Genomic DNA, 26176 nt, shown 5'->3' with positions numbered 1-26176 from the left:
TGCACACAGCCGTCCATGTGTCACTGACCCCACCACCACCCCTGAGCTGTGATCTGGAGACAGCATGCACACAGCCGTCCATATGTCACTGATCCACCACCCCTGAGCTGTGATCTGGAGACAGCATGCACACAGCCGTCCATGTGTCACTGATCCCACCAGCGCCCCTGAGCTGTGATCCGGAGACAGCATGCACACAGCCGTCCATGTGTCACTGATCCCACCAGCGCCCCTGAGCTGTGATCTGGAGACAGCAGGCACACAGCCGTCCATGTGTCACTGATCCCACCGCCGCTCCTGAGCTGTGATCTGGAGACAGCATGCACACAGCCATCCATGTGTCACTGATCCCACCACCCCTCCCTGAGCTGTGATCTGGAGACAGCATGCACACAGCCATCCATGTGTCACTGACCCCACCACCTCCAGTGAGCTGTGATCTGGAGACAGCATGCACACAGCCGTCCATGTGTCACTGACCCCCACCACCACCCCTGAGCTGTGATCTGGAGACAGCATGCACACAGCCGTCCATATGTCACTGATCCCACCACCCCTGAGCTGTGATCTGGAGACAGCATGCACACAGCCGTCCATGTGTCACTGATCCCACCAGCGCCCCTGAGCTGTGATCTGGAGACAGCATGCACACAGCCGTCCATGTGTCACTGACCCCACCACCACCCCTGAGCTGTGATCTGGAGACAGCATGCACACAGCCGTCCATATGTCACTGATCCCACCACCCCTGAGCTGTGATCTGGAGACAGCATGCACACAGCCGTCCATGTGTCACTGATCCCACCAGCGCCCCTGAGCTGTGATCTGGAGACAGCATGCACACAGCCATCCATGTGTCACTGATCCCACCACCGCCCCTGAGCTGTGATCTGGAGACAGCATGCACACAGCCGTCCATATGTCTCGGCCATCCTCACCCAGGTTGTCGCGGAGGGCACTGGCTTCGCTGTGTGGATCAAACTGGTAATTTGGCACCAGCTTCAGCCGCATTCTGGAGTAGGTCTCGGCGCTCGACAGCTTCCACCGCACCTCCGCCGGGGTCCTGTACGAGGAGAGACGGGTTACTGATGCCCGGAGACCCCTGATGTTGAGTGGAGACCCTCGGTGAGCACTCACTGGTGGGCCCAGGCTCCTCGGGGGCCGGTCAGCAGGCGCAGCAGCGATCTCCACTGTCGCAGCACCGCGCTGTGGTGGCTGTTGATCTGCTTCAGAACGCTGTTGTAGCGCTGGTTCTCAGAACGGATCCTCTTCAGCACCGGCTCCAGCACCAGCTCCTGCACAAAGATGGCGTCACAGAAACGCGAGCAGTCAGCTCCAACAAGACTTATGTGGCTGAACTATACTCCAGTCACGTCCGGAGCTGCAATCCTAGGGTGGCAGGCTTCCGCTTAGCTCTAAAATTTCAAGACCTCATATCCCCCCAAAGCTTCCTGCAGCTTCAGCCGCTCTACAGACGTGAAAATGAAAAACGTAAAAAAGTCAAGGACACTCCGATCAAGCGTCATTTATAAATATGAAAGGTGAGCGCAGCTCTTGAAGTGACTGGAGTATAGGACATGATATAACAGCAGAATGGTGATTGCAGCTCTGGAGGATAATGCATGCTGTAAGACCAGGATAGTGAGTGCGGCTCTGGATGTGACTGGAGTTTAGGACATAATGTAACAGCAGAATACTGAATGCAGCTCTGGAGGTGATGACTTACCTGAAACCTTCCCCTGCTCTCCCCCTTCTCAGTCTCTCTTCGTAGGGAGCTGCTCATTAAAGCATCGTAACAGGAGTTCCAGAAGGACGACATCTGGTTGTGGCTCTTGGTAAACGTGTCCTTCTCTAGTTGCTCCATTGCAGGCTGCACCTGGCGGGGAGGAAGGAGCCGCGTCAGTTACACTGGAGTTATACGCTGTCCCGGGACCCCGGTCCTGCTCGCTGGGAGATTGAATAGAGGAGCACGGTCTTGTACGCTGCCGCTCCTTCATTGTCTATAGGACGTATGGAGACATACACACTGTTCCATACAGTCGCCGCTCCATACAGTCGCCGCTCCATACAGTCGCCGCTCCATACAGTCGCCGCTCCATACAGTCGCCGCTCCATACAGTCGCCGCTCCATACAGTCGTTGCTCTACTCAGTCACCTCCCCATACCTTCACCGACCTATACAGTTACCGTACCATTCAGTGGCTGCGCCATAGTCACCTCTCTAATCAGTCACCTCCCCATACTGTTGCCGCCTCATTCAGTCGCCGCCTCATACAGTCACCACTCTATTCAGTTGCTTCCCCATTCAGTCACCGCCCCATACAGTCGCCGCTCTACTCAGTCGCCGTACTGTTCAGTTGCTGCCCCAGTCACCGCCCTATTCAGTTGCCGTGCCATTCAGTGGCCGCTCTAGTCATCTATTCATTCCCCTAGCCATTCAGTCACCGCCCCATACAGTCGCCGCTCCATTCTGTTGCAGCTCTATTCATCCATTCAGTCCCCTCCCCATACAGTCGCCTCCCCATTCAGTCGCCTCCCCATTCAGTCGCCTCCCCATTCAGTCGTCGCCCCATTCAGTCACTTCCCCATTCAGTCGCCGCTCCATTCAGTCGTCACCCCATTCAGTCGCCGCTCCATTCAGTCATCACCCCATTCAGTCACCTCCCCATTCAGTCGCCTCCCCATTCAGTCGCCTCCCCATTCAGTCGCCTCCCCATTCAGTCGCCTCCCCATTCAGTCGCCTCCCCATTCAGTCGCCTCCCCATTCAGTCGCCTCCCCATTCAGTCGCCTCCCCATTCAGTCGCCTCCCCATTCAGTCGCCTCCCCATTCAGTCGCCTCCCCATTCAGTCGCCTCCCCATTCAGTCGCCTCCCCATTCAGTCGCCTCCCCATTCAGTCACCTCCCCATTCAGTCGCCGCTCCATTCAGTCATCACCCCATTCAGTCACCTCCCCATTCAGTCACCTCCCCATTCAGTCACCTCCCCATTCAGTCACCTCCCCATTCAGTCACCTCCCCATTCAGTCGTCGCCCCATTCAGTCACCTCCCCATTCAGTCGCCACTATATTCATCTATTCAGTCGCCGCCCCACTTTGCTCCAGCTGCAATCTGTGCCATCTGAAAATACAGCTCAATCTAATCCGACTCACACAGCTGAGGGTTTGTCACAACGTGTCATAATAAGAAGTCCTCTGTGACTGAAACAGATGAGGACAAACCTCTCTCCCGCCGGTCTGGGTCAGCAGGTTATCATAACTATCATTATCTATAACTATATGTGGTCAAGTCAAGCAGGAATGGGTTAATAGAAACAATTTATTTATATGAACTAGCTAGTCAATGCATTGTTGCGGACCAGGCAAGACAGTCATTATGGACTGGGACTATAATGTTTGGTGATAACCATGAATTTGTTAGAATACATTTTTGGATGTAGAATTTTCAATAAAAAGAATGTTTATGACATCGACTCAGATGTCTCCTGCTCACAAATATAGAATGTCAGAGTCATAAGATATCCCTTCATTAATGATGGGTTTTTGGAGCTTTTGTGTAAGGTTATCATGGGGTCTATATTGTCTCCATTCACTCTAAGCAAGCTGAGGACTTAAGATGGTGAGGAATTGAAATAAGGTTTTATTAGGACGGGTCTTAGAAGGACCTCGCACTCCTCACCTGCTTTTCTATGAAGACACTCCACTCAGAGCTGCTGCAGAAACTCTTGAGGTCATCATGAAAGGTTGGGCTCCCGTTGGTGGGTGGCAGGGAGGGCAGATGTTGCTGCAGCTGGAGGCACTCGAAACATTGGTCCATGACTGTGCGGATGATGGGCACCAGGCCTAAGAAGGTCTCAGACTTGGCGCTGACTGAGCTCAGGAGCGGGACCTGCAGGCTGCCAAGCAAGAAGCAAGCCTCCTCCTTCTTCAGGGCGGTGGCGTACTTCAGGATCTCGTGAAGCTTCGAGGAGGCCGATAAATGCATCTGACGGGAAGAATCACCGATTACCATCACAGGCACAACTGATAGAGGCATACAGACGGTTAACAGCAGCAGACAGAGCTGGCTCTGGTCGCTGCTGATAGAGGCATACAGACGGTTAACAGCAGCAGACGGAGCTGTCTATGGTTGCTGCTGATGCAGGTAAATGCCGCAGGCACAACTGATAGAGGCATATAAATGGTTAACAGCAGCAGACGGAGCTGGCTCTGGTCGCTGCTGATAGAGGCATACAGACGGTTAACAGCAGCAGACGGAGCTGTCTATGGTTGCTGCTGATACAGGCAAATACAGCAGGTACAACTGATAGAGGCATATAAACGGTTAACAGCAGCGGACGGAGCTGGCTCTGGTCGCTGCAGACACAGGCAGATGCTGCAGTGGATCAGCTCCTGAGCTTGCTCCACACACGCAGACCCTGGGGCGCATGTATTCGTACCTTCATATGCGTTGAGAAGGTGAATGACCATGATGACCACTGTTTTAATGCAACCCATCATTAGGCCCGTGCCATCCCTCTCGGGTATTTCGTGCTCTCACCTGTTGGTCATCGAGCTTGATGAACCCTATGATGATCCTGAGGCCGATCTGCGCCATCTCCTTCAGGTCCGACGTGCCGTTGACCAAGTAATTCCACACATCCAGCTTTTCCAGTAAGTTAGTGACCCCCTCGAATATCTAACAAGATGCAAAAATTCTCATTATAAGCCAAGAAGCCTCCTAAATCTCAAGGTCAGTGTGAGGCTGGAAAGTCACCTTCTCGCTCCAGAGGATTTCATTGCTGTCCCCCTCGGAGAAGAGGAAATCCTGCAGGAGGCGCATGAGCTTCAGCACGCTGTGCCCGAGGCCGGCCGAGGACGAGGCTTCCTTCATATCGGTCAACGCCGATTCTAACATCATCTCCAGGAGGCTGAGGACAGACGGAGACAAGGCGGCTGAAGAATCCCTCCATGTCTACAGGGGGACACGATCCTCACGCTCCCCGTCACTCACCTCCTTTTGATCTCGTCCGGGGGTCTCACCAGCTCACAGGCCGATCCCAGCTTGGTGAGGACGGAGAAGACCTGTCCCCGCTCCTTCCAGGCGCCGTCTTCTTGACCTTCTACTCCCCTCCAGGTGACGGAGAAGATGATGTTGGTGAGAAGGTTGCACAGCTCTTCTTCTGGGGTCTGCTGGAGGACACGCACATATTACACACAGGTGACCATGGGGGAGCAGATACAGGTCCACCGCCGAACAGGAGGCCGGGGTATGGCACACGCAGGGCCACCGGTATACCAGGACACCTCACAACAAGGGAAACCCAGACCCAGAGAAACAGAAAGTCTGAAGCCTATTAAAGACAGACAATATGGCCAAAACCAAGTGCACCCTCCTGCTGCTAGCCATGGACTACCGATGTGACTGCGGATCGATCCCATAGCACTGTATGTGACCGCTCATTCCATGGCCGTCGGCCGCACATTGGGTACATGGAGCGTCGGGGTGCAGATACACCAATGATCGCCCCGATCGCCCCTAGAGTAATGATGGGTGGCTCTTGCCGCTGCGGGTGCGTCCTACCTGTGGGTTGCTGGTGTTGGAGATGGTGTCACTGGGCAGAGTCTCCTGGTAGCTGCTCTCGTCCAGGACGTTGGACAGGCTGGAGCTCTTCCTCACCCGCATCCCGGGGAAAGGTTTGAAGGTCTCCAGAGGGGACGGGGTTCCCGGCTGGCTGCCCGGCGTCTGGTTCCCACTCTCCGCAGTGACCGCAGAGCTGGAACTTCCCAGATCCAAGCGCAGGTCGAAGGGAGACATGGAGAAAGGGGAGAGGGGCTGGTAGACGTTGTCGTAGGGAGGTCCGTCCGGGCAGCTGGCCTCCTCCGAAGCGTCCGCCATGCTGGAGGAGCAGTGGCTGGCTTGGTCAGAGGAGTCGAAGGACTTGAAGTTATAAGCGTGGAGGGGTTTTCCTTTGGCGGCCGGTGATATGGAGAGATCAGAAAAGCCTTCCGAGAAGTCCAGGTCCGGAGGCTCGAAGTTCTGGAACACAGGATCCAGATCCGTCTGATCTAGAGAGCTGTCCCGGAAAAGCCCCGGCTCCCCGTCTTTACTGCTGCCCATCCTCTTCAGGGGGCACACCGCTCCCCCGCACATCGGGCTGCTCAGGCTCCGGGGCCGCGACTCGTACGACTCCTTGATGTACAGCTTGGTCAGGAGGTCCTGCCAGCCGATCTGCTTGGCCAGATGTCGCACGATATCTTGCTGGGAGTAGATGAGGTGGAAAAGCTGCAAGATGCAAAAATATCCAGCACATTAATATGAGCCACGCTGCAGGGCATTGTGGGAGATGTAGTGCAGAAATATCCCAGCACATGTATATGAGCCACGCTGCAGTGCATTGTGGGAGATGTAGTGCAGAAATATCCCGACACATGAATATGAGCCACGCTGCAGTGCATTGTGGGAGATGTAGTGCAGAAATATCCCAGCACATGAATATGAGCCACGCTGCAGTGCATTGTGGGAGATGTAGTGCAGAAATATCCCGACACATGAATATGAGCCACACTGCAGTGCATTGTGGGAGATGTAGTGCAGAAATATCCCAGCACATGAATATGAGCCACGCTGCAGTGCATTGTGGGAGATGTAGTGCAGAAATATCCCGACACATGAATATGAGCCACACTGAAGTGCATTGTGGGAGATGTAGTGCAGAAATATCCTGACACATGAATATGAGCCCCGCTGCAGTGCATTGTGGGAGATGTAGTGCAGAAATATCCCGACACATGAATATGAGCCACACTGAAGTGCATTGTGGGAGATGTAGTGCAGAAATATCCTGACACATGAATATGAGCCACGCTGCAGTGCATTGTGGGAGATGTAGTGCAGAAATATCCCGACACATGAATATGAGCCACACTGAAGTGCATTGTGGGAGATGTAGTGCAGAAATATCCTGACACATGAATATGAGCCCCGCTGCAGTGCATTGTGGGAGATGTAGTGCAGAAATATCCTGACACATGAATATGAGCCTCGATGCAGTGCATTGTGGTAGATATAGTGTGAAATATCCCAGCACATGAATATGAGCCTTGCTGCAGTGCATTGTGGGAGATGTAGTGTCTAGGACAGCTCACAGACTGCCGGGCGGCGCTGATGTTGTGACATGAATGCTTTGGCTTTTACCTTACGACACACGTCCAGCTTCACCGGCAGCTCCGCCCTGTGCGACAGGTAAACCACGGCCAGAAGATCCTTGTAATTGGGGGTCACATCTAGAACCAAAAAGAGGAGACCCTAGAATCGCTTACAGAGCGGCCCCGACACTGCTCACAGAGGCCCCGACACTGCTCACAGAGGCCCCGACACTGCTCACAGAGGCCCCGACACTGCTCACAGAGGCCCCGACACTGCTCACAGAGGCCCCGACACTGCTCACAGAGGCCCCGACACTGCTCACAGAGGCCCCGACACTGCTCACAGAGGCCCCGACACTGCTCACAGAGGCCCCGACACTGCTCACAGAGGCCCCGACACTGCTCACAGAGGCCCCGACACTGCTCACAGAGGCCCCGACACTGCTCACAGAGGCCCCGACACTGCTCACAGAGGCCCCGACACTGCTCACAGAGGCCCCGACACTGCTCACAGAGGCCCCGACACTGCTCACAGAGGCCCCGACACTGCTCACAGAGGCCCCGACACTGCTCACAGAGGCCCCGACACTGCTCACAGAGGCCCCGACACTGCTCACAGAGGCCCCGACACTGCTCACAGAGGCCCCGACACTGCTCACAGAGGCCCCGACACTGCTCACAGAGGCCCCGACACTGCTCACAGAGGCCCCGACACTGCTCACAGAGGCCCCGACACTGCTCACAGAGGCCCCGACACTGCTCACAGAGGCCCCGACACTGCTCACAGAGGCCCCGACACTGCTCACAGAGGCACCGACACTGCTCAGCGAGGCACCGGCACTGCTCAGCGAGGCACCGGCACTGCTCAGCGAGGCACCGGCACTGCTCAGCGAGGCACCGGCACTGCTCAGCGAGGCACCGGCACTGCTCAGCGAGGCACCGGCACTGCTCAGCGAGGCACCGGCACTGCTCAGCGAGGCACCGGCACTGCTCAGCGAGGCACCGGCACTGCTCAGCGAGGCACCGGCACTGCTCAGCGAGGCACCGGCACTGCTCAGTGAAGTGGATGCAGGGAGTTGTAGTCTCACCAGAGCCCAGAACCTGTTCGGAGAGGCAGCGGATCAGCAGCATGGACACCGGGACGTCGCTGAGGAAGGAGATCAGACCCTGGTACCCGATGTCTTTCAGCTTCAGCCGATGCTTCAGACGCTCATTCACCTTCTCGTACTTCACCAACTTATACAGAATCTAAGCAAGCAGAGAAAACAAATATTACAGGCTATCCTCTCATCATATCTGGTGCAAGCTATTGCTCCCTGGTATCAGCCATCTCTGGCAGAGAAAGCAAGGCATTTCCAACCTGCAGGGGGCTCCACTACTGATCTAAGGGAAAACAACAAACTGGACAGAGAAAGTGCAGATGGGAAATCACCACACCGACCTTAAAGACTCTCTCCCTCAACTGATCGGAGAATTTCTTCTGGGCAAGAAGGTAATAGAAGACGTCAATGTTCCCTTGTTCCAGGAGGAAACCGTAAAGCAGCTCGTTATTAACATTTCCCTTCAGGAGGCTGAGAAAGACGTCCAGGATCCCGCACACCTGAAATACCAGAAACGCACAACCTACATTACTGATCCTGCATTATACTCCAGAGCAGCGCTCACTATTCTGCTGCTGCAGTCACTGTGTACTTTCATTACATTACTGATCCTGAGTTACCTCCTGTATTATATACTCCAGAGCTGCACTCACTATTCTGCTGGTGCAGTCACTGTGTACATACATTACATTACTGATCCTGTATTATACTCCACAGCTGCACTCACTATTCTGCTGGTGCAGTCACTGGGTACATACATTACATTACTGATCCTGTATTATACTCCAGAGCTGCACTCACTATTCTGCTGCTGCAGTCACTGTGTACATACATTACATTACTGATCCTGTATTATACTCCACAGCTGCACTCACTATTCTGCTGGTGCAGTCACTGGGTACATACATTACATTACTGATCCTGTATTATACTCCAGAGCTGCACTCACTATTCTGCTGCTGCAGTCACTGTGTACATACATTACATTACTGATCCTGAGTTACCTCCTGTATTATATACTCCACAGCTGCACTCACTATTCTGCTGCTGCAGTCACTGTGTACATACATTACATTACTGATCCTGAGTTACCTCCTGTATTATATACTCCACAGCTGCACTCACTATTCTGCTGCTGCAGTCACTGTGTACATACATTACTGAGCCTGAGTTACCTCCTGTATTATACTCCAGAGCTGCACTCACTATTCTGCTGGTGCAGTCACTGTGTACATACATTACTGATCCTGAGTTACCTCCTGTATTATACTCCAGAGCTGCACTCACTGTTCTGCTGGTGCAGTCACTGTGTACATACATTACTGATCCTGTATAATACCCCAGAGATGGAGGCAGATCTCATTTACGGTACCTGCTCCTCATCATTCACAGATGACGTGTAGTTCAGCAGAGTGTGGAGATCTTCAGAACTCAGGTTCTTGGAAAGGAAATCCTTAATAAGAGAGAAGAGCGACATCTGGACTGTCTTCACATTGTCAGCAGTGATCTGCTCCTCCTTTTGCTTCCTGTAGTTTAGATATAAAACTAATTACTAAACATCCTGTCTCTAGCCACCACTAGAGGGAGCTCCCTGTATACAGAGATACATGATAAGATCCTGTCTGCAGCCACCACTAGGGGGAGCTCCCTGTATACAGAGATACATGATAAGATCCTGTCTGCAGTCACCACTAGGGGGAGCTCCCTGTATACAGAGATACATGATAAGATCCTGTCTGCAGCCACCACTAGGGGGAGCTCCCTGTATACAGAGATACATGATAAGATCCTGTCTGCAGTCACCACTAGGGGGAGCTCCCTGTATACAGAGATACATGATAAGATCCTGTCTGCAGCCACCACTAGAGGGAGCTCCCTGTATACAGAGATACATGATAAGATCCTGTCTGCAGCCACCACTAGGGGGAGCTCCCTGTATACAGAGATACATGATAAGATCCTTTATGCAGCCACCACTAGGGGGAGCTCCCTGTATACAGAGATACATGATAAGATCCTGTCTGCAGCCACCACTAGGGGGAGCTCCCTGTATACAGAGATACATGATAAGATCCTTTATGCAGCCACCACTAGAGGGAGCTCCCTGTATACAGAGATACATGATAAGGTCCTGTCTGCAGCAACCACTAGGGGGAGCTCCCTGCATACAGAGATACATGATAAGATCCTGTCTGCAGCCACCACTAGGGGGAGCGCCCTGTATACAGAGATACATGATAAGATCCTGTCTGCAGTCACCACTAGGGGAAGCTCCCTGTATACAGAGATACATGATAAGATCCTGTCTGCAGATACCACTAGGGGGAGCTCCCTGTATACAGAGATACATGATAATATCCTGTCTGCAGCCACCACTAGGGGGAGCTCCCTGTATACAGAGACACATGATAAGATCCTGTCTGCAGTCACCACTAGGTGGAGCTCCCTGTATACAGACATACATGATAAGATCCTGTCTGCAGCCACCACTAGGGGGAGCTCCCTGTATACAGAGATACATGATAAGATCCTGTCTGCAGTCACCACTAGGAGGAGCTCCCTGTATACAGAGATACATGATAAGATCCTGTCTGCAGCCACCACTAGGGGGAGCTCCCTGTATACAGAGATACATGATAAGATCCTGTCTGCAGCCACCACTAGGGGGAGCTCCCTGTATACAGAGATACATGATAAGATCCTGTCTGCAGCCACCACTAGGGGGAGCTCCCTGTATACAGAGATACATGATAAGATCCTGTCTGCAGCCACCACTAGGGGGAGCTCCCTGTACACAGAGATACATGATAAGATCCTGTCTGCAGTCACCACTAGGGGGAGCTCCCTGTATACAGAGATACATGATAAGATCCTGTCTGCAGTCACCACTAGGGGGAGCTCCCTGTATACAGAGATACATGATAAGATTCTGTCTGCAGCCACCACTAGGGGGAGCTCCCTGTATACAGAGATACATGATAAGATCCTGTCTGCAGCCACCACTAGGGGGAGCTCCCTGTATACAGAGATACATGATAAGATTCTGTCTGCAGTCACCACTAGGGGGAGCTCCCTGTATACAGAGATACATGATAAGATTCTGTCTGCAGTCACCACTAGGGGGAGCTCCCTGTATACAGAGATACATGATAAGATCCTGTCTGCAGCCACCACTAGGGGGAGCTCCCTGTATACAGAGATACATGATAAGATTCTGTCTGCAGTCACCACTAGGGGGAGCTCCCTGTATACAGAGACACATGATAAGATCCTGTCTGCAGTCACCACTAGGGGGAGCTCCCTGTATACAGAGACACATGATAAGATCCTGTCTGCAGTCACCACTAGGGGGAGCTCCCTGTATACAGAGATACATGATAAGATTCTGTCTGTAGTCACCACTAGGGGGAGCTCCCTGTATACAGAGATACATGATAAGATCCTGTCTGCAGCCACCACTAGGGGGAGCTCCCTGTATACAGAGATACATGATAAGATCCTGTCTGCAGCCACCACTAGGGGGAGCTCCCTGTATACAGAGATACATGATAAGATCCTGTCTGCAGCCACCACTAGGGGGAGCTCCCTGTATACAGAGATACATGATAAGATCCTGTCTGCATCCACCACTAGGGGGAGCTCCCTGTATACAGAGATACATGATAAGATCCTGTCTGCATCCACCACTAGGGGGAGCGCCCTGTATACAGAGATACATGATAAGATCCTGTCTGCAGCCACCACTAGGGGGAGCTCCCTGTATACAGAGATACATGATAAGATCCTGTCTGCAGTCACTACTAGGGGGAGCGCCCTGTATACAGATATACATGATAAGATCCTGTCTGCAGCCACCACTAGGGGGAGCTCCCTGTATACAGAGATACATGATAAGATCCTGTCTGCAGTCACCACTAGGGGGAGCGCCCTGTATACAGAGATACATGATAAGATCCTGTCTGCAGTCACCACTAGGGGGAGCTCCCTGTATACAGAGATACATGATAAGGTCCTGTCTGCAGCCACCACTAGGGGGAGCTCCCTGTATACAGAGATACATGATAAGATCCTGTCTGCAGCCACCACTAGGGGGAGCTCCCTGTATACAGAGATACATGATAAGATCCTGTCTGCATCCACCACTAGGGGGAGCTCCCTGTATACAGAGATACATGATAAGATCCTGTCTGCAGCCACCACTAGAGGGAGCTCCCTGTATACAGAGATACATGATAAGATCCTGTCTGCAGCCACCACTAGGGGGAGCTCCCTGTATACAGAGATACATGGTAAGACTCTGAATTGCTTCCTGAATAAGGGTATAACAATAAAACACAATCTCCTTGTGTAATGTGATGTATAGCAGAGATGGTTTCTTACCCATAATGCCTCCTGACAGAGTCCAGAATGTACTGCACCCCGTATTTCCTCCGCACTCGCTGCTTTTGGTCCTTCATGATGGAGGAGAGATACTGAATGTGACCTGCCCGGGGGAAGGGGGGGGGGTCAATTAGTTTCTCTTAAAGACTATAGCATATAGAGAACAGCAGGAGGAGGCATAGTGGAGGCACAGAGAGGGCACAGAGAAGGCACGGAGGAGGCACAGTGGAGGCACAGTGGAGGCACGGAGGAGGCACGGAGGAGGCACAGAGAAGGCACAGAGGAGGCACGGAGGAGGCACGGAGGAGGCACGGAGGAGGCACGGAGGAGGCACGGAGGAGGCACAGAGGAGGCACAGAGGAGGCACAGAGGAGGCACAGAGGAGGCACGGATAAGGCAGGGAGGAGGCACGGAGGAGCACCGGGGGAGGCAGAGAAGGCACAGAGAAGGCACGGAGAAGGCACAGAGAAGGCACGGAGGAGGCACAGTGGAGGCACAAAGGAGGCACGGAGGAGGCACGGAGGAGGCACAGTGGTGGCACAGTGGTGGCACAGTGGTGGCACAGTTGAGGCACAGTGGAGGCACGGAGGAGGCACGGAGGAGGCACGGAGGAGGCACGGAGGAGGCACGGAGGAGGCACGGAGGAGGCACGGATAAGGCAGGGAGGAGGCACGGAGGAGCACCGGGGGAGGCAGAGAAGGCACGGAGAAGGCACAGAGAAGGCACAGAGAAGGCACGGAGGAGGCACGGAGGAGGCACAGTGGAGGCACAGAGGAGGCACAGAGGAGGCACAGAGGAGGCACAGAGGAGGCACAGAGGAGGCACGGAGAACGCACGGAGGAGGCACGGATAAGGCAGGGAGGAGGCACTTAGGAGCACCGGGGGAGGCACAGAGAAGGCACGGAGAAGGCACGGAGGAGGCACGGAGGAGGCACAGAGGAGGCACAGAGGAGGCACAGAGGAGGCACAGAGGAGGCACAGAGGAGGCACAAAGGAGGCACAAAGGAGGCACAAAGGAGGCACAAAGGAGGCACGGTGGAGGCACAGAGGAGGCACAGAGGAGGCACAGAGGAGGCACAGAGGAGGCACAGAGGAGGCACGGAGGAGGCACGGAGGAGGCACGGAGGAGGCACGGATAAGGCACGGAGGAGCACCGGGGGAGGCACAGAGAAGGCACAGAGAAGGCTCAGAGAAGGCACGGAGAAGGCACGGAGGAGGCACGGAGGAGGCACGGAGGAGGCACAAAGGAGGCACAAAGGAGGCACAAAGGAGGCACAAAGGAGGCACGGAGGAGGCACGGAGGAGGCACGGTGGAGGCACGGAGGAGGCACGGAGGAGGCACGGAGGAGGCACAGTGGAGGCACAGTGGAGGCACAGTGGAGGCACAGTGGAGGCACAGTGGAGGCACAGAGGAGGCACAAAGGAGGCACAAAGGAGGCACAAAGGAGGCACAAAGGAGGCACAAAGGAGGCACAAAGGAGGCACAGAGGAGGCACAGAGGAGGCACAGAGGAGGCACGGAGGAGGCACGGAGGAGGCACGGAGGAGGCACGGAGGAGGCACTCACCAAGTCGCACAGCAAAGTCGCTATTGCTCCAGATGCGGAAATCGAAGAGCAGGTGCTGGTAGAGGTGGTGCAGCAGGAAGCTGTGCCCGTCAGAGGCGATCTGGTCCATCAGCATCTGGGAGGCCATCAGCACGTTCATGTCCAGGGTGAGAGGAGACACCTGAGGCACAGACCGCGGACGCAGGTTACTCCACACAACTGACACAAGTTACGCTCCAATTTCTCGATCTCTGCTTGCTTTCAGCCTCTGGAAAGCAGCAGTTCTCACCTTCTGCAGGAGGGCGCCCATGACGGCGGGGCCGTGACACTGCAGCAAACTCTCCTGATTGGTCGGGTGACCCTGGATGAAGTTCTTCATCATCAGAAGGAAGGCCGCCACGCCGTTCCGCTCCAGCCTGCTCTCTGCAGGAAAAAGATGGAGGCCGGCGTCACACGGGGGAGACGCAACACGCCAGCATGGAGCAAAAATATGCACAAAATCCGCACCAGTGCACACACAATACAGAAGAAGCTTCTGCTAATCTGGCAATTATACAGACTGGATGAGGTTCTGGATTACTGGACACCATGGGATTTCTGGATTACAGGATGCCAGATTAAAGGAATCTTTCTTTACTTTGGGATCGGCTATTGACGCACCGGAGGATTTTCCCAGGGGCAGCTGCATGGATTGGGCGTTCCTGGAGGAGGTGAGCTCTGGGCCCACCAGATCGTGGCTCTCCTGGACATTGGGGGCTTCGTTGGTTTGTGACGCCACTTGGTGCAGCAGAGGCAGGAGGACGCCCATTCCCCCGACGCAGTTCACCACGTCCTGCGGGACAGAAAAACAACGTCCTCACACATTCAGCCCCTCAGAATTCGGGGTACTGAGACACCCCTAAAATTTATACCAGAATTCCACAACCACAAGAGATTAGACCTTGTGACATACGCTGACCAATGGCGGGGTCCAGCCTGGGCTCTTAAAGAGACAGTACTCACCTTCACATGCCATGTGACCACTCTGTGTCCCGTCAACCTCCCGTCAAACGCTCGACTCGGTGACAGATCCAAGCAAATATTATTTTTGGAAGCCTGAGGACAAAACAAAGGGGAAAAAAAAATCTAAATGTATTCCTTTATGAGAAAGTAAAAAAAAGACAAAAAATCATCATAGTAAAGACATAGAAATCTCCTAAATAACCACCCGAATCAATCATATCAGTCTTATTGTGTGATCCCTGGTGGTCTGTAGATCATTTATAATACCCCTGGTGGTCTGTAGATCATTTATAATACCTCTGGTGGTCTGTAGATCATTTATAATACCTCTGGTGGTCTGTAGATCATTTATAATATCCCTGGTGGTCTGTAGATCATTTATAATACCCCTGGTGGTCTGTAGATCATTTATAATACCCCTGGTGGTCTGTAGATCATTTATATTATCCTGGTGGTCTGTAAATCATTTATAATACCCCTGGTGGTCTGTAGATCATTTATAATACCCCTGGTGGTCTGTAGATCATTTATAATACCCCTGGTGGTCTGTAGATCATTTATAATACCCCTGGTGGTCTGTAGATCATTTATAATACCCCTGGTGGTCTGTAGATCATTTATAATACCCCTGGTGGTCTGTAGATCATTTATAATACCTCTGGTGGTCTGTAGATCATTTATAATACCCCTGGTGGTCTGTAGTTCATTTATAATACCCCTGGTGGTCTGTAGATCATTTATATTATCCTGGTGGTCTGTAGTTCATTTATAATACCCCTGGTGGTCTGTAGATCATTTATAATACCCCTGGTGGTCTGTAGATCATTTATAATACCTCTGGTGGTCTGTAGTTCATTTATAATACCCCTGGTGGTCTGTAGATCATTTATAATACCCCTGGTGGTCTGTAGATCATTTATATTATCCTGGTGGTCTGTACATCATTTATAATACCCCTGGTGGTCTGTAGATCATTTATAATACCCCTGGTGGTCTGTAGATCATTTATAATGCCTCTGGTGGTCTGTAGTTCATGTATAATACCCCTGGTGGTCTGTAGATCATTTATAATACCCCTGGTGGTCTGTAGATCATTTATATTATCCTGGTGGTCTGTAGTTCATTTATAATACCTCTGGTGGTCTGTAGTTCATTTATAATACCCCTGGTGGTCTGTAGATCATTTATAATACCCCTGGTGGTCTGTAGATCATTTATAATACCTCTGGTGGTCTGTAGATCATTTATAATACCCCTGGTGGTCTGTAGTTCATTTATAATACCCCTAGTGGTCTGTAGATCATTTATAATACCCCTGGTGGTCTGTAGATCATTTATAATACCCCTGGTGGTCTGTAGATCATTTATAATACCTCTGGTGGTCTGTAGATCATTTATAATACCCCTGGTGGTCTGTAGATCATTTATATTATCCTGGTGGTCTGTAGATCATTTATAATACCCCTGGTGGTCTGTAGATCATTTATAATACCCCTGGTGGTCTGTAGATCATTTATAATACCCCTGGTGGTGTAGGGAGGTTTAGAGCTCATCTATAATATTCATAGTGGGATCCATGTTTGATATTAACTCTCATATGACCGGGTGATATAGATAGAGGGATAGATAGAGAGATAGAGAGATAGATAGAGGGATAGATAGAGGGATAGATAGAGGGATAGATAGAGGGATAGATAGAGGGATAGATAGAGGGATAGATAGAGGGATAGATAGAGGGATAGATAGAGGGATAGATAGAGGGATAGATAGAGGGATAGATAGAGGGATAGATAGAGGGATAGATAGAGGGATAGATAGAGGGATGGATAGAGGGATGGATAGAGGGATAGATAGAGGAATAGATAGAGGAATAGATAGAGGGATAGATAGATAGAGGGATAGATAGATAGAGGGATAGATAGAGGGATAGATAGAGGGAGAGATAGAGGGATAGATAGAGGAATAGATAGATAGAGGGATAGATAGATAGAGGGATAGATAGAGGGAGAGATAGAGGGAGAGATAAAGGGATAGATAGATAGATGGATAGATAGATGGATAGATAGATGGATAGATAGATGGATAGATAGATGGATAGATAGATGGATAGATAGAGGGATGGATAGAGGGATAGATAGAGGGATAGATAGAGGGATAGATAGAGGGATAGATAGAGGGATAGATAGAGGGATAGATAGAGGGATAGATAGAGGGATAGATAGAGGGATAGATAGATAGAGGGATAGATAGAGGGGTAGATAGAGGGATAGATAGAGGGATAGATAGAGGGATAGATAGAGGGATAGATAGAGGGATAGATAGAGGGATAGATAGAGGGATAGATAGAGGGATAGATAGAGGGATAGATAGAGGGATAGATAGAGGGATAGATAGATAGAGGGATAGATAGAGGGGTAGATAGAGGGATAGATAGAGGGATAGATAGATAGATAGATAGATAGATAGATAGATAGATAGATAGATAGATGGATAGATAGAGGGATAGATAGATAGATAGATAGATAGATAGATAGATGGATAGATAGATAGAGGGATAGATAGATAGAGGGATAGATAGATAGAGGGATAGATAGAGGGATAGATAGAGGGATAGATAGAGGGATAGATAGAGGGATAGATAGAGGGATAGATAGAGGGATAGATAGAGGGATAGATAGATAGAGGGATAGATAGATAGAGGGATAGATAGAGGGATAGATAGATAGATAGATAGATAGATAGATAGATGGATAGATAGAGGGATAGATAGATAGATAGATAGATAGATAGATAGATAGATAGATAGATAGATAGATAGATAGAGGGATAGATAGATAGATAGATGGATAGATAGATAGATAGAGGGATAGATAGATAGAGGGATAGATAGAGGGATAGATAGAGGGATAGATAGAGGGATAGATAGAGGGATAGATAGAGGGATAGATAGAGGGATAGATAGAGGGATAGATAGAGGGATAGATAGAGGGATAGATAGAGGGATAGATAGAGGGGTAGATAGAGGGGTAGATAGAGGGGTAGATAGAGGGGTAGATAGAGGGGTAGATAGAGGGGTAGATAGAGGGGTAGATAGAGGGGTAGATAGAGGGGTAGATAGAGGGGTAGATAGAGGGGTAGATAGAGGGGTAGATAGAGGGGTAGATAGAGGGGTAGATAGAGGGGTAGATAGAGGGGTAGATAGAGGGGTAGATAGAGGGGTAGATAGAGGGGTAGATAGATAGAGGGATAGATAGATAATAGATAGATAGATAGAGGGATAGATAGAGGGGTAGATAGAGGGATAGATAGAGGGATAGATAGATAGAGGGATAGATAGATAGATAGATAATAGATAGATAGATAGAGGGATAGATAGAGGGATCTATTTCAGAGAGATCCGTTATGTTTTGGTCTTTTCTGTTTTCATTTCTTTACATTCGGGATAGGATAGTTGTGAGATTGGAATGTTTCTTTTTACTCTAGGGTCTAGCTGTTTGGTTCTTCCTCTGGTTCCGGACCTCGCGGCCCCCGATGCTGGACGCGGCAGGACTCCGATATTACAGAATATAGATCAGTGATCCCCTCTGCGGCGCCACCTACCTGTGGAGTGTAAAACAGCAGGAGCTTGGTGCTGAGCTCAGAGAACTCGCTCTCCGGAGTGAAGGGCGACACATAGTTTGGTCCTGTAACAAATACAAAGGGGACAAAAAAAGACTAACAGTAAGGCCAGGTGCACACGGTGCATTTTTGGATGCAGATTTTGATGCATTATTTTAGCAATCTGCACCAAAACCTGAAGCCAGCAAAGTCTTTCTGAAGTTGCTTTTTTTTCCACATACAGATTTTGGTGCAGAAACACAATCTTCAGCTTGTCAATTATTGGTGCAGTTTTGCTTCCTGCGTTTTTTTTAACCCTTCCAGCCATTGACTTCATAAAAAAAAAAAACACACATGGAAAAAAAAAGCACTGAAAACGCACCAAAAATGCATCTGTTTCTTGGTGAGTTTTACTGCCAGGAAAAGCAGATTTCATGCAGAAAATTCCTGCACCAAATCTGCAGCGTGTGCACATATAATTGTTATAGGAGGAGGGGAAAAAAAACCTAAACTTAGCAGGAAAATGTGACTGCAGCGCTGGATGTGACCAGAGAACAAACCGCAGCTCATCAGCCCCCTTATAATGTCTGGAGGTTATATCAGCACTGGAGCGTTATAAGAGGGGCTGATATCCGTCACATACCCCCTATAGATTAATGATATACGACCTGCGCCCCCCCTCCCCACCATAGGACCTACCCGCCAGGTACAAGGCCTTTACATGAGCAGCCTGAATGGAGTCATGAAAGATGGACACGGTGCCGAGATGACCTTCTAATGAGGTGGGGGTCCCCCATTCTGTGTCCTGGGTTCCGGCCACAGTGGTGGACACTAGACCCTCTCGCGTGCTCTGGGTGCCACCGACACCCCATCCATGTCCCACCGAGGTGGCTGGAAAGGACTGGGAGCGGCTGAGCAGGGAGTGTGAGGCGAAGGTGAGGTCCGGGGTATGGGATGGAGAGGAGGACACGGTGGTGGTCGTGCGGTGGCCGGCGGAGCCGATACAGCAAGAGGTGAACGACTGCAAAGAGGAGACACAAGCTGTGGATGATGGCGTGATCGTCCGTGCACACGGTACAATATACATCCGCCCCAATACGTGGCATAGAAATTTCTAGATGAACCAGCCCTTCCCTAAATATAGGTAGAATGGTTACAGAACTACAACTCCCAGCAGCCCCTTACAGTCTGCAGAGGTCAGGGCATGCTGGATGCTGTAGTTCCACAAGGATTTACACATTTGCTCCTCACGTCACCTCATTCAGCGATGGAAACCGGAGCGGCGCCATTTTCCTCAGCTGCCCGTCTGCGTAGATGTGAACCATGTTCTGCCCGAACGGGCGGCGTCCGGCCAAATGCACGATGTCCACGCAGTGCTGTCAGATAGAGGATAGAGAGGGGTGAACCTGAGCCCGGCGCTGCCCCCTGCTGCCCAGCGAGAGCCCGACACTGCCCCCTGCTGCCCAGCGAGAGCCCGGCACTGCCCCCTGCTGCCCAGCGAGAGCCCGGCACTGCCCCCTGCTGCCCAGCGAGAGCCCGGCGCTGCCCCCTGCTGCCCAGCGAGAGCCCGGCGCTGCCCCCTGCTGCCCAGCGAGAGCCCGGCGCTGCCCCCTGCTGACCAGCGAGAGCCCGGCACTGCCCCCTGCTGACCAGCGAGAGCCCGGCACTGCCCCCTGCTGACCAGCGAGAGCCCGGCACTGCCCCCTGCTGACCAGCGAGAGCCCGGCACTGCCCCCTGCTGACCAGCGAGAGCCCGGCACTGCCCCCTGCTGACCAGCGAGAGCCCGGCACTGCCCCCTGCTGACCAGCGAGAGCCCGGCACTGACCCCTGCTGACCAGCGAGAGCCCGGCACTGACCCCTGCTGACCAGCGAGAGCCCGGCACTGACCCCTGCTGACCAGCGAGAGCCCGGCACTGACCCCTGCTGACCAGCGAGAGCCCGGCACTGACCCCTGCTGACCAGCGAGAGCCCGGCACTGACCCCTGCTGACCAACGAGAGCCCGGCACTGACCCCTGCTGACCAGCGAGAGCCCGGCACTGACCCCTGCTGACCAGCGAGAGCCCGGCACTGCCCCATGCTGCCCAGCAAGAGCCCGGCACTGCCCCCTGCTGCCCAGCGAGAGCCCGGCACTGCCCCCTGCTGCCCAGCGAGAGCCCGGCACTGCCCCCTGCTGCCCAGCGAGAGCGCGGCACTGCCCCCTGCTGCCCAGCGAGAGCCCGGCACTGCCCCCTGCTGACCAGCGAGAGCCCGGCACTGCGCCCTGATGACCAGCGAGAGCCCGGCACTGACCCCTGGTGCTCAGCGAGAGCCCGGCACTGCCCCCTGGTGCCCAGCGAGAGCCCGCCACTGCCCCCTGGTGCCCAGCGAGAGCCCGGCATTGCCCCCTGCTGACCAGCGAGAGCCCGACACTGCCCCCTGCTGACCAGCGAGAGCCCGGCACTGCCCCCTGCTGACCAGCGAGAGCCCGGCACTGCCCCCTGCTGCCCAGCCATAGCCCGGCACTGCCCCATGCTGACCAGCGAGAGCCCGGCGCTGACCCCTGCTGACCAGCAAGAGCCCGGCACTGCCCCCTGCTGACCAGCGAGAGCCCGGCACTGCCCCCTGCTGCCCAGCCATAGCCCGGCACTGCCCCCTGCTGACCAGCGAGAGCCCGGCACTGACCCCTGCTGCCCAGAGAGAGCCCGGCACTGACCCCTGCTGCCCAGAGAGAGCCCGGCACTGACCCCTGCTGCCCAGAGAGAGCCCGGCACTGCCCCCTGCTGCCCAGCGAGAGCCCGGCACTGACCCCTGCTGCCCAGCGAGAGCCCGGCACTGCCCCCTGCTGACCAGCGAGAGCCCGGCACTGCCCCCTGCTGACCAGCAAGAGCCCGGCACTGCCCCCTGCTGACCAGCGAGAGCCCGGCACTGCCCCCTGCTGACCAGCGAGAGCCCGGCACTGCCCCCTGCTGCCCAGCGAGAGCCCGGCGCTGCCCCATGCTGACCAGCGAGAGCCTGGCACTGCCCCCTGCTGACCAGCAAGAGCCCGGCACTGCCCCCTGCTGACCAGCAAGAGTCCGGCACTGCCCCCTGCTGACCAGCCAGAGCCCTGACACTCTCCGGTCACTCACCCACATGGAGTCATTGAACTGCAGCTCGGGAACGGCGAGGGTCATATATTCCTTTTTTGTACAGACGGCCACAACCAGCATGCCGTCCGTGGTGAAGAAAGCCTCGAAACCCGTCCCGCTCGCTGCAAAGAAACTGAGAAGGAAAAATGTATCGTAAGTGAATCATTAGGGACCGTTCCCATGCCATCAGGCCGTGTGCAGTCCCATGTAAATAGGGAAAAGTTCCACAACTTTCTGAAATGCTCAATTCCTAAGTATTTTCAAGACCTGTGCTTGCCATCAGTGAATGGCGGAGGGGCTAATAATCCAATGCTGTGCCCCCAAATGAAGGTTTGCTACATTGTATCCCTCCCCCAGTGTCGCTGATACATTGTTCTCGAGTGTCCTGCTCACACATCTGATGTCTGTGTAACAAAGAGGAACTGTTCCCCCCTAAATCTGCAGCCAGTATACCCCCCCAGCGTGGCCCCTCCGGCACTATCCTCCCGCAGATTGGGGGTCCTCACCTGTACAGCTGCTTACGTCTTCTTCCGGCCTGGCAATCTTCGCTGCTGTCATCATTCAGACAGATCCAGGCGTGGAAGGCAAAGCCGGCCCCGGGCCACTTCTGCATGGTGGGCACCATAATACCGGACATACTGGGGGTCAAGTCAAAATACTGCAATGCCCTGTCCGGCTCGTCCTTTCTGGCCATGGCCGACAGGGCCCGGATCACCTGCGTTGCATATGGGTGTGCGGTGCTGTCGTTCACCCGCAGGAGTCGGATCAGGTCCCGGAGCTCGTTGGGTCTGATGGAAAGTCGCCCTAAGGCCTGCAGCAGGTGGATGAGGTTCTCCGCGCACTTGGCGTCCAGCTCCTGCTCGCTGCTCAGCGTGCGCAGGATGTGGGACACCATTCCCGCCTGCACACACGTCATGCGGTTACACAGCGTGGCGTCACAGATCTGGTTTAACCACTCGGAGACCAAGATCTGTAGATGTCTCGAAGAAAGATCCGGGATCCACTGGACCAAGATCAGCAGCGGCTGCTCGTTCTGGATGCAGTTCCTGGGATCGGAGTTGTATGGACCTTCCACAGCCTGTAGGGGGCAGAGTTCACATATGGAAATCTCAACAAACTGTGTAAATAGATCCTGAGCTACAGCGACACCCACACCACGGACAGCTGGGGGTGAAGCTACAGGGACCCCCACACCACGGACAGCTGGGGGTGAAGCTACAGGGACCCCCACACCACGGACAGCTGCGGGGAACGCACTATTCATCCTGGGGGTCCAGTACACTGAGCCCCCACTGAGCACACTATGGGGAGAGAGGAATAAGCTGCTGTCACACTGCTCTATCCCCCTGCACAGCCACATGTCCCCCTCTAGAGCCCACAGCCACCTGTCTCCCCCTTCACAGCCCCCTCTGTCGCCCCCTCCACAGCCCCCTGCCCCACTCAGCCCCCTGCCCCCCCTCCTGCACAGCCCCCTGCCCCCCTCCTCTACAGCCCCCTGTCCCCCCCCCTCCACAGCCCCCTGTCCCCCCCCCTCCACAGCCCCCTGTCCCCCCCCCCCCCCCACAGCCCACCCTCTGCCCCCCCCTCCAGAGCCCCCTGTCCCCCCCTCCACAGCCCCCTGTCCCCCCCCTCCACAGCCCCCTGTCCCCCCCCCCTCCACAGCCCCCTGTCCCCCCCTTCACAGCCCCCTGTCCCCCCCTCCACAGCCCCCTGTCCCCCCCCCCCACAGCCCACCCTCTGCCCCCCCCTCCAGAGCCCCCTGTCCCCCCCCTCCACAGCCCCCTGTCCCCCCCCCCCACAGCCCACCCTCTGCCCCCCCCTCCAGAGCCCCCTGTCCCCCCCTCCACAGCCCCCTGTCCCCCCCCCTCCACAGCCCACCCTCTGTTCCTCCCTCCACAGCCCCCTGTCCCCCCCCTTCAGGACACCATACACACATTACATAGTTGTCCCTTTATGTAACATGTTTGGGCCATGACTTCAAACATGGCAAAAAAATATCACGGTGACCACCTTAGTAGTGAATTATCAATTTACCGCCCCCGTAAAGTGGCTGTAGCCCCCCTGATCCTCATCAGCTCTCACCATGCTGAGCAGTTGCTGGAGCAGACGCTTGGTGGGCTGACTGCGGCTCTTCAGGACCTCGTACAGATGTGGATACCCGATCCGCTCCTTGAACACTTCCTAAGAAAGCACAAAATATTACAGGCAAAATAGCACCGCAATAGCTACCCCCATCCCAAGCACCCCAATCCCTGGGTAAAAATCCCCCAGTGCAGGACAGTAGTGAGGTCCCCTCTGTGTATGACAGTAGTGGGGTCCCCAGTACAGGACAGTAGAGGGGCTCCCCCTGGTGCATGACCATACTGATGTCCCTCCCAGCACAGGACAGTAGTGGGGTCTCTACCAGTGCAGGACAGTAGTGGGGTCACCCGGTGAAGGACAGTAGTGGGGTCCCTCCCAGTGTATGACAGTAGTGGGGTTCATGATAGTAGTGTTGTCCCCCCCAGCACAGGACAGTAGTGGGGTCTCTCCCAGCGCAGGACAGTAGTGGGGTCCCCCCGGAGGATGATCGTATGGATGTTCCTTCAAGTACAGCACAGTATGGGGTCCCCCCAGTGCAGGACAGTAGTGGGGTCCCCCCAGTGCAGGACAGTAGTGGGGTCCCCCCAGTGCAGGACAGTAGTGGGGTCCGCCCCAGTGCAGGACAGTAGTGGGGTCACCCCAGTGCAGGACAGTAGTGGGGTCCGCCCCAGTGCAGGACAGTAGTGGGGTCCGCCCCAGTGCAGGACAGTAGTGGGGTCCGCCCCAGTGCAGGACAGTAGTGGGGTCCCCCCAGTGCAGGACAGTAGTGGGGTCCCCCCCCAGTGCAGGATAGTAGTGGGGTCCCCCCAGTGCAAAACAGTAGTGCAGGACAGTAGTGGGGTCCCCCAGTGCAGGACAGTAGTGGGGTCCCCCAGTGCAGGACAGTAGTGGGGTCCCCTCAGTGCAGGACAGTAGTGGGGTCCCCTCAGTGCAGGACAGTAGTGGGGTCCCCTCAGTGCAGGACAGTAGTGGGGTCCCCCAGTGTGGGGCAATACTCACTCACCTTGGCAGATGGGGAATTCCTCATGATTGAGGTCAGCACCCCGATGGCGTTTACAGTGATGGCGTCTGAATCGCTGTCGATCACCTGGAAAGTAACAGAGATGAGGAGTCGTCTGATCGGGGACACGACAATGAGCGGCGCCGATCACCGTCACCAATCACAACACAGGGGGCAACACCAAGATGATTCTATGGAAAAGCAGGAGAGGATAGGACCACCACCACCATCATCAGATCCAGCCACCGATCACCAGGGGGCGCTCATGTACAGGAAGGTGGTCATTCATGAATGCAGGATATTTCGGAATATTTGGCGTCTAAGCCCCAAACTCCACAAAATGAAGAATTCACAACTCGGCAATCCAGTAATAATCATTTCAATATCGCTGCTTGCTGTTCTTGAATAGGAGCATTCAGAGGCGGATAACCCATGCTGAGCTGGACGTGCTGCATTTACAGAGGGGTCTCCGGACCCCATTAATCCTCTGACACGCGAGGATCATTTGTGGGACATCACCCCCAGTGCAGATGTTATAGGTGATGTGACTGCTGAGCCCGCGGAGTGGATGCCACATACGGCTCTGGCGCTGACAGCCGCCTCTGGTTACCTGGCACCTGAGACTCCCCCATTACCGGGACCCCGGGGTCTGGGGACAGACACATCTGCTGCCAGACATAATTAATTCCTGGGGGGCAGATACTTTCTTGCTGAAGGGTAGACTCAGACAGATGACTCTCCAGGGACGATCACACTCATCATCACCTGAGCAGTGACGTCCAGTCTCCGCGTCACCATCCTGTCACCTTTCATTGTCAGCTAGATCGGCGGCCTCTGTCACTGGGTCACCCAATGCCTGTCCCTCCCTCAGCTCCTCCTGGCAGGCTTCTACCAGGAGTGATCCCTCCCGGATCCTTCTGACTGAGCAGAGATGAAAGATCAAACAGCCTATGTCAGCTGTGGGGTCTTGATGGTAAATGAGGGAGGACGGAGCGAACGTTTCCTACATGTTGGTTTATGGAGACAAACACCCCACAATGATTCCTAACGGCCCCCCAAAACGTAATCACAATCCAAGGATAACGCACAGGAGGCACGGTGTCAGCGGAGGAGCCGGGCGGTCATACAAGGGTCGCCCCCAATTGTTTACCATTTATATAGTGCTGGGGTCACCACTGATACTACAGGTTTCTGTATAGATGATATCGATGGGAGGCAGAGGGAGCCCCATGGGG

The 26176-nt window shown here is 53.8% G+C and overlaps 1 protein-coding gene across 3 annotated transcripts in view; it reads right to left on the bottom strand.

Moving 5' to 3' along the window:
* The window catches only part of NBEAL2 (neurobeachin like 2), a 137460-nt gene that overhangs the window by 38176 nt on the left and 73108 nt on the right, over positions 1-26176 (bottom strand). For 2 of the 3 annotated variants that reach the window (XM_075315841.1, XM_075315843.1), the window contains 24 exons: positions 24945-25028; positions 23942-24040; positions 22366-22937; positions 21860-21992; positions 20007-20126; positions 19450-19771; positions 18754-18836; positions 15154-15246; positions 14812-14983; positions 14441-14574; positions 14173-14332; positions 12607-12709; positions 9599-9752; positions 8568-8726; positions 8215-8374; positions 7176-7264; positions 5562-6263; positions 4992-5170; positions 4755-4908; positions 4539-4676; positions 3678-3983; positions 1727-1876; positions 1138-1295; positions 939-1063 (listed from right to left, as the gene is read on the bottom strand). In XM_075315841.1, the coding sequence (XP_075171956.1) occupies positions 939-1063; positions 1138-1295; positions 1727-1876; positions 3678-3983; positions 4539-4676; positions 4755-4908; positions 4992-5170; positions 5562-6263; positions 7176-7264; positions 8215-8374; positions 8568-8726; positions 9599-9752; positions 12607-12709; positions 14173-14332; positions 14441-14574; positions 14812-14983; positions 15154-15246; positions 18754-18836; positions 19450-19771; positions 20007-20126; positions 21860-21992; positions 22366-22937; positions 23942-24040; positions 24945-25028 (4549 nt within the window). The remainder of the gene's footprint in view (positions 1-938; positions 1064-1137; positions 1296-1726; positions 1877-3677; positions 3984-4538; positions 4677-4754; positions 4909-4991; positions 5171-5561; positions 6264-7175; positions 7265-8214; positions 8375-8567; positions 8727-9598; positions 9753-12606; positions 12710-14172; positions 14333-14440; positions 14575-14811; positions 14984-15153; positions 15247-18753; positions 18837-19449; positions 19772-20006; positions 20127-21859; positions 21993-22365; positions 22938-23941; positions 24041-24944; positions 25029-26176) is intronic. The other variant, XM_075315842.1, reaches the window with a different exon arrangement.

This window comes from Anomaloglossus baeobatrachus, chromosome 6 (assembly GCF_048569485.1).
Source record: "Anomaloglossus baeobatrachus isolate aAnoBae1 chromosome 6, aAnoBae1.hap1, whole genome shotgun sequence".
In the NCBI taxonomy this organism is placed as follows: Eukaryota; Metazoa; Chordata; class Amphibia; order Anura; family Aromobatidae; genus Anomaloglossus; species Anomaloglossus baeobatrachus.
The sequence above is the reverse complement of the archived record's forward strand: the minus strand, read 5'-3'. Positions and strand labels throughout refer to the sequence as shown.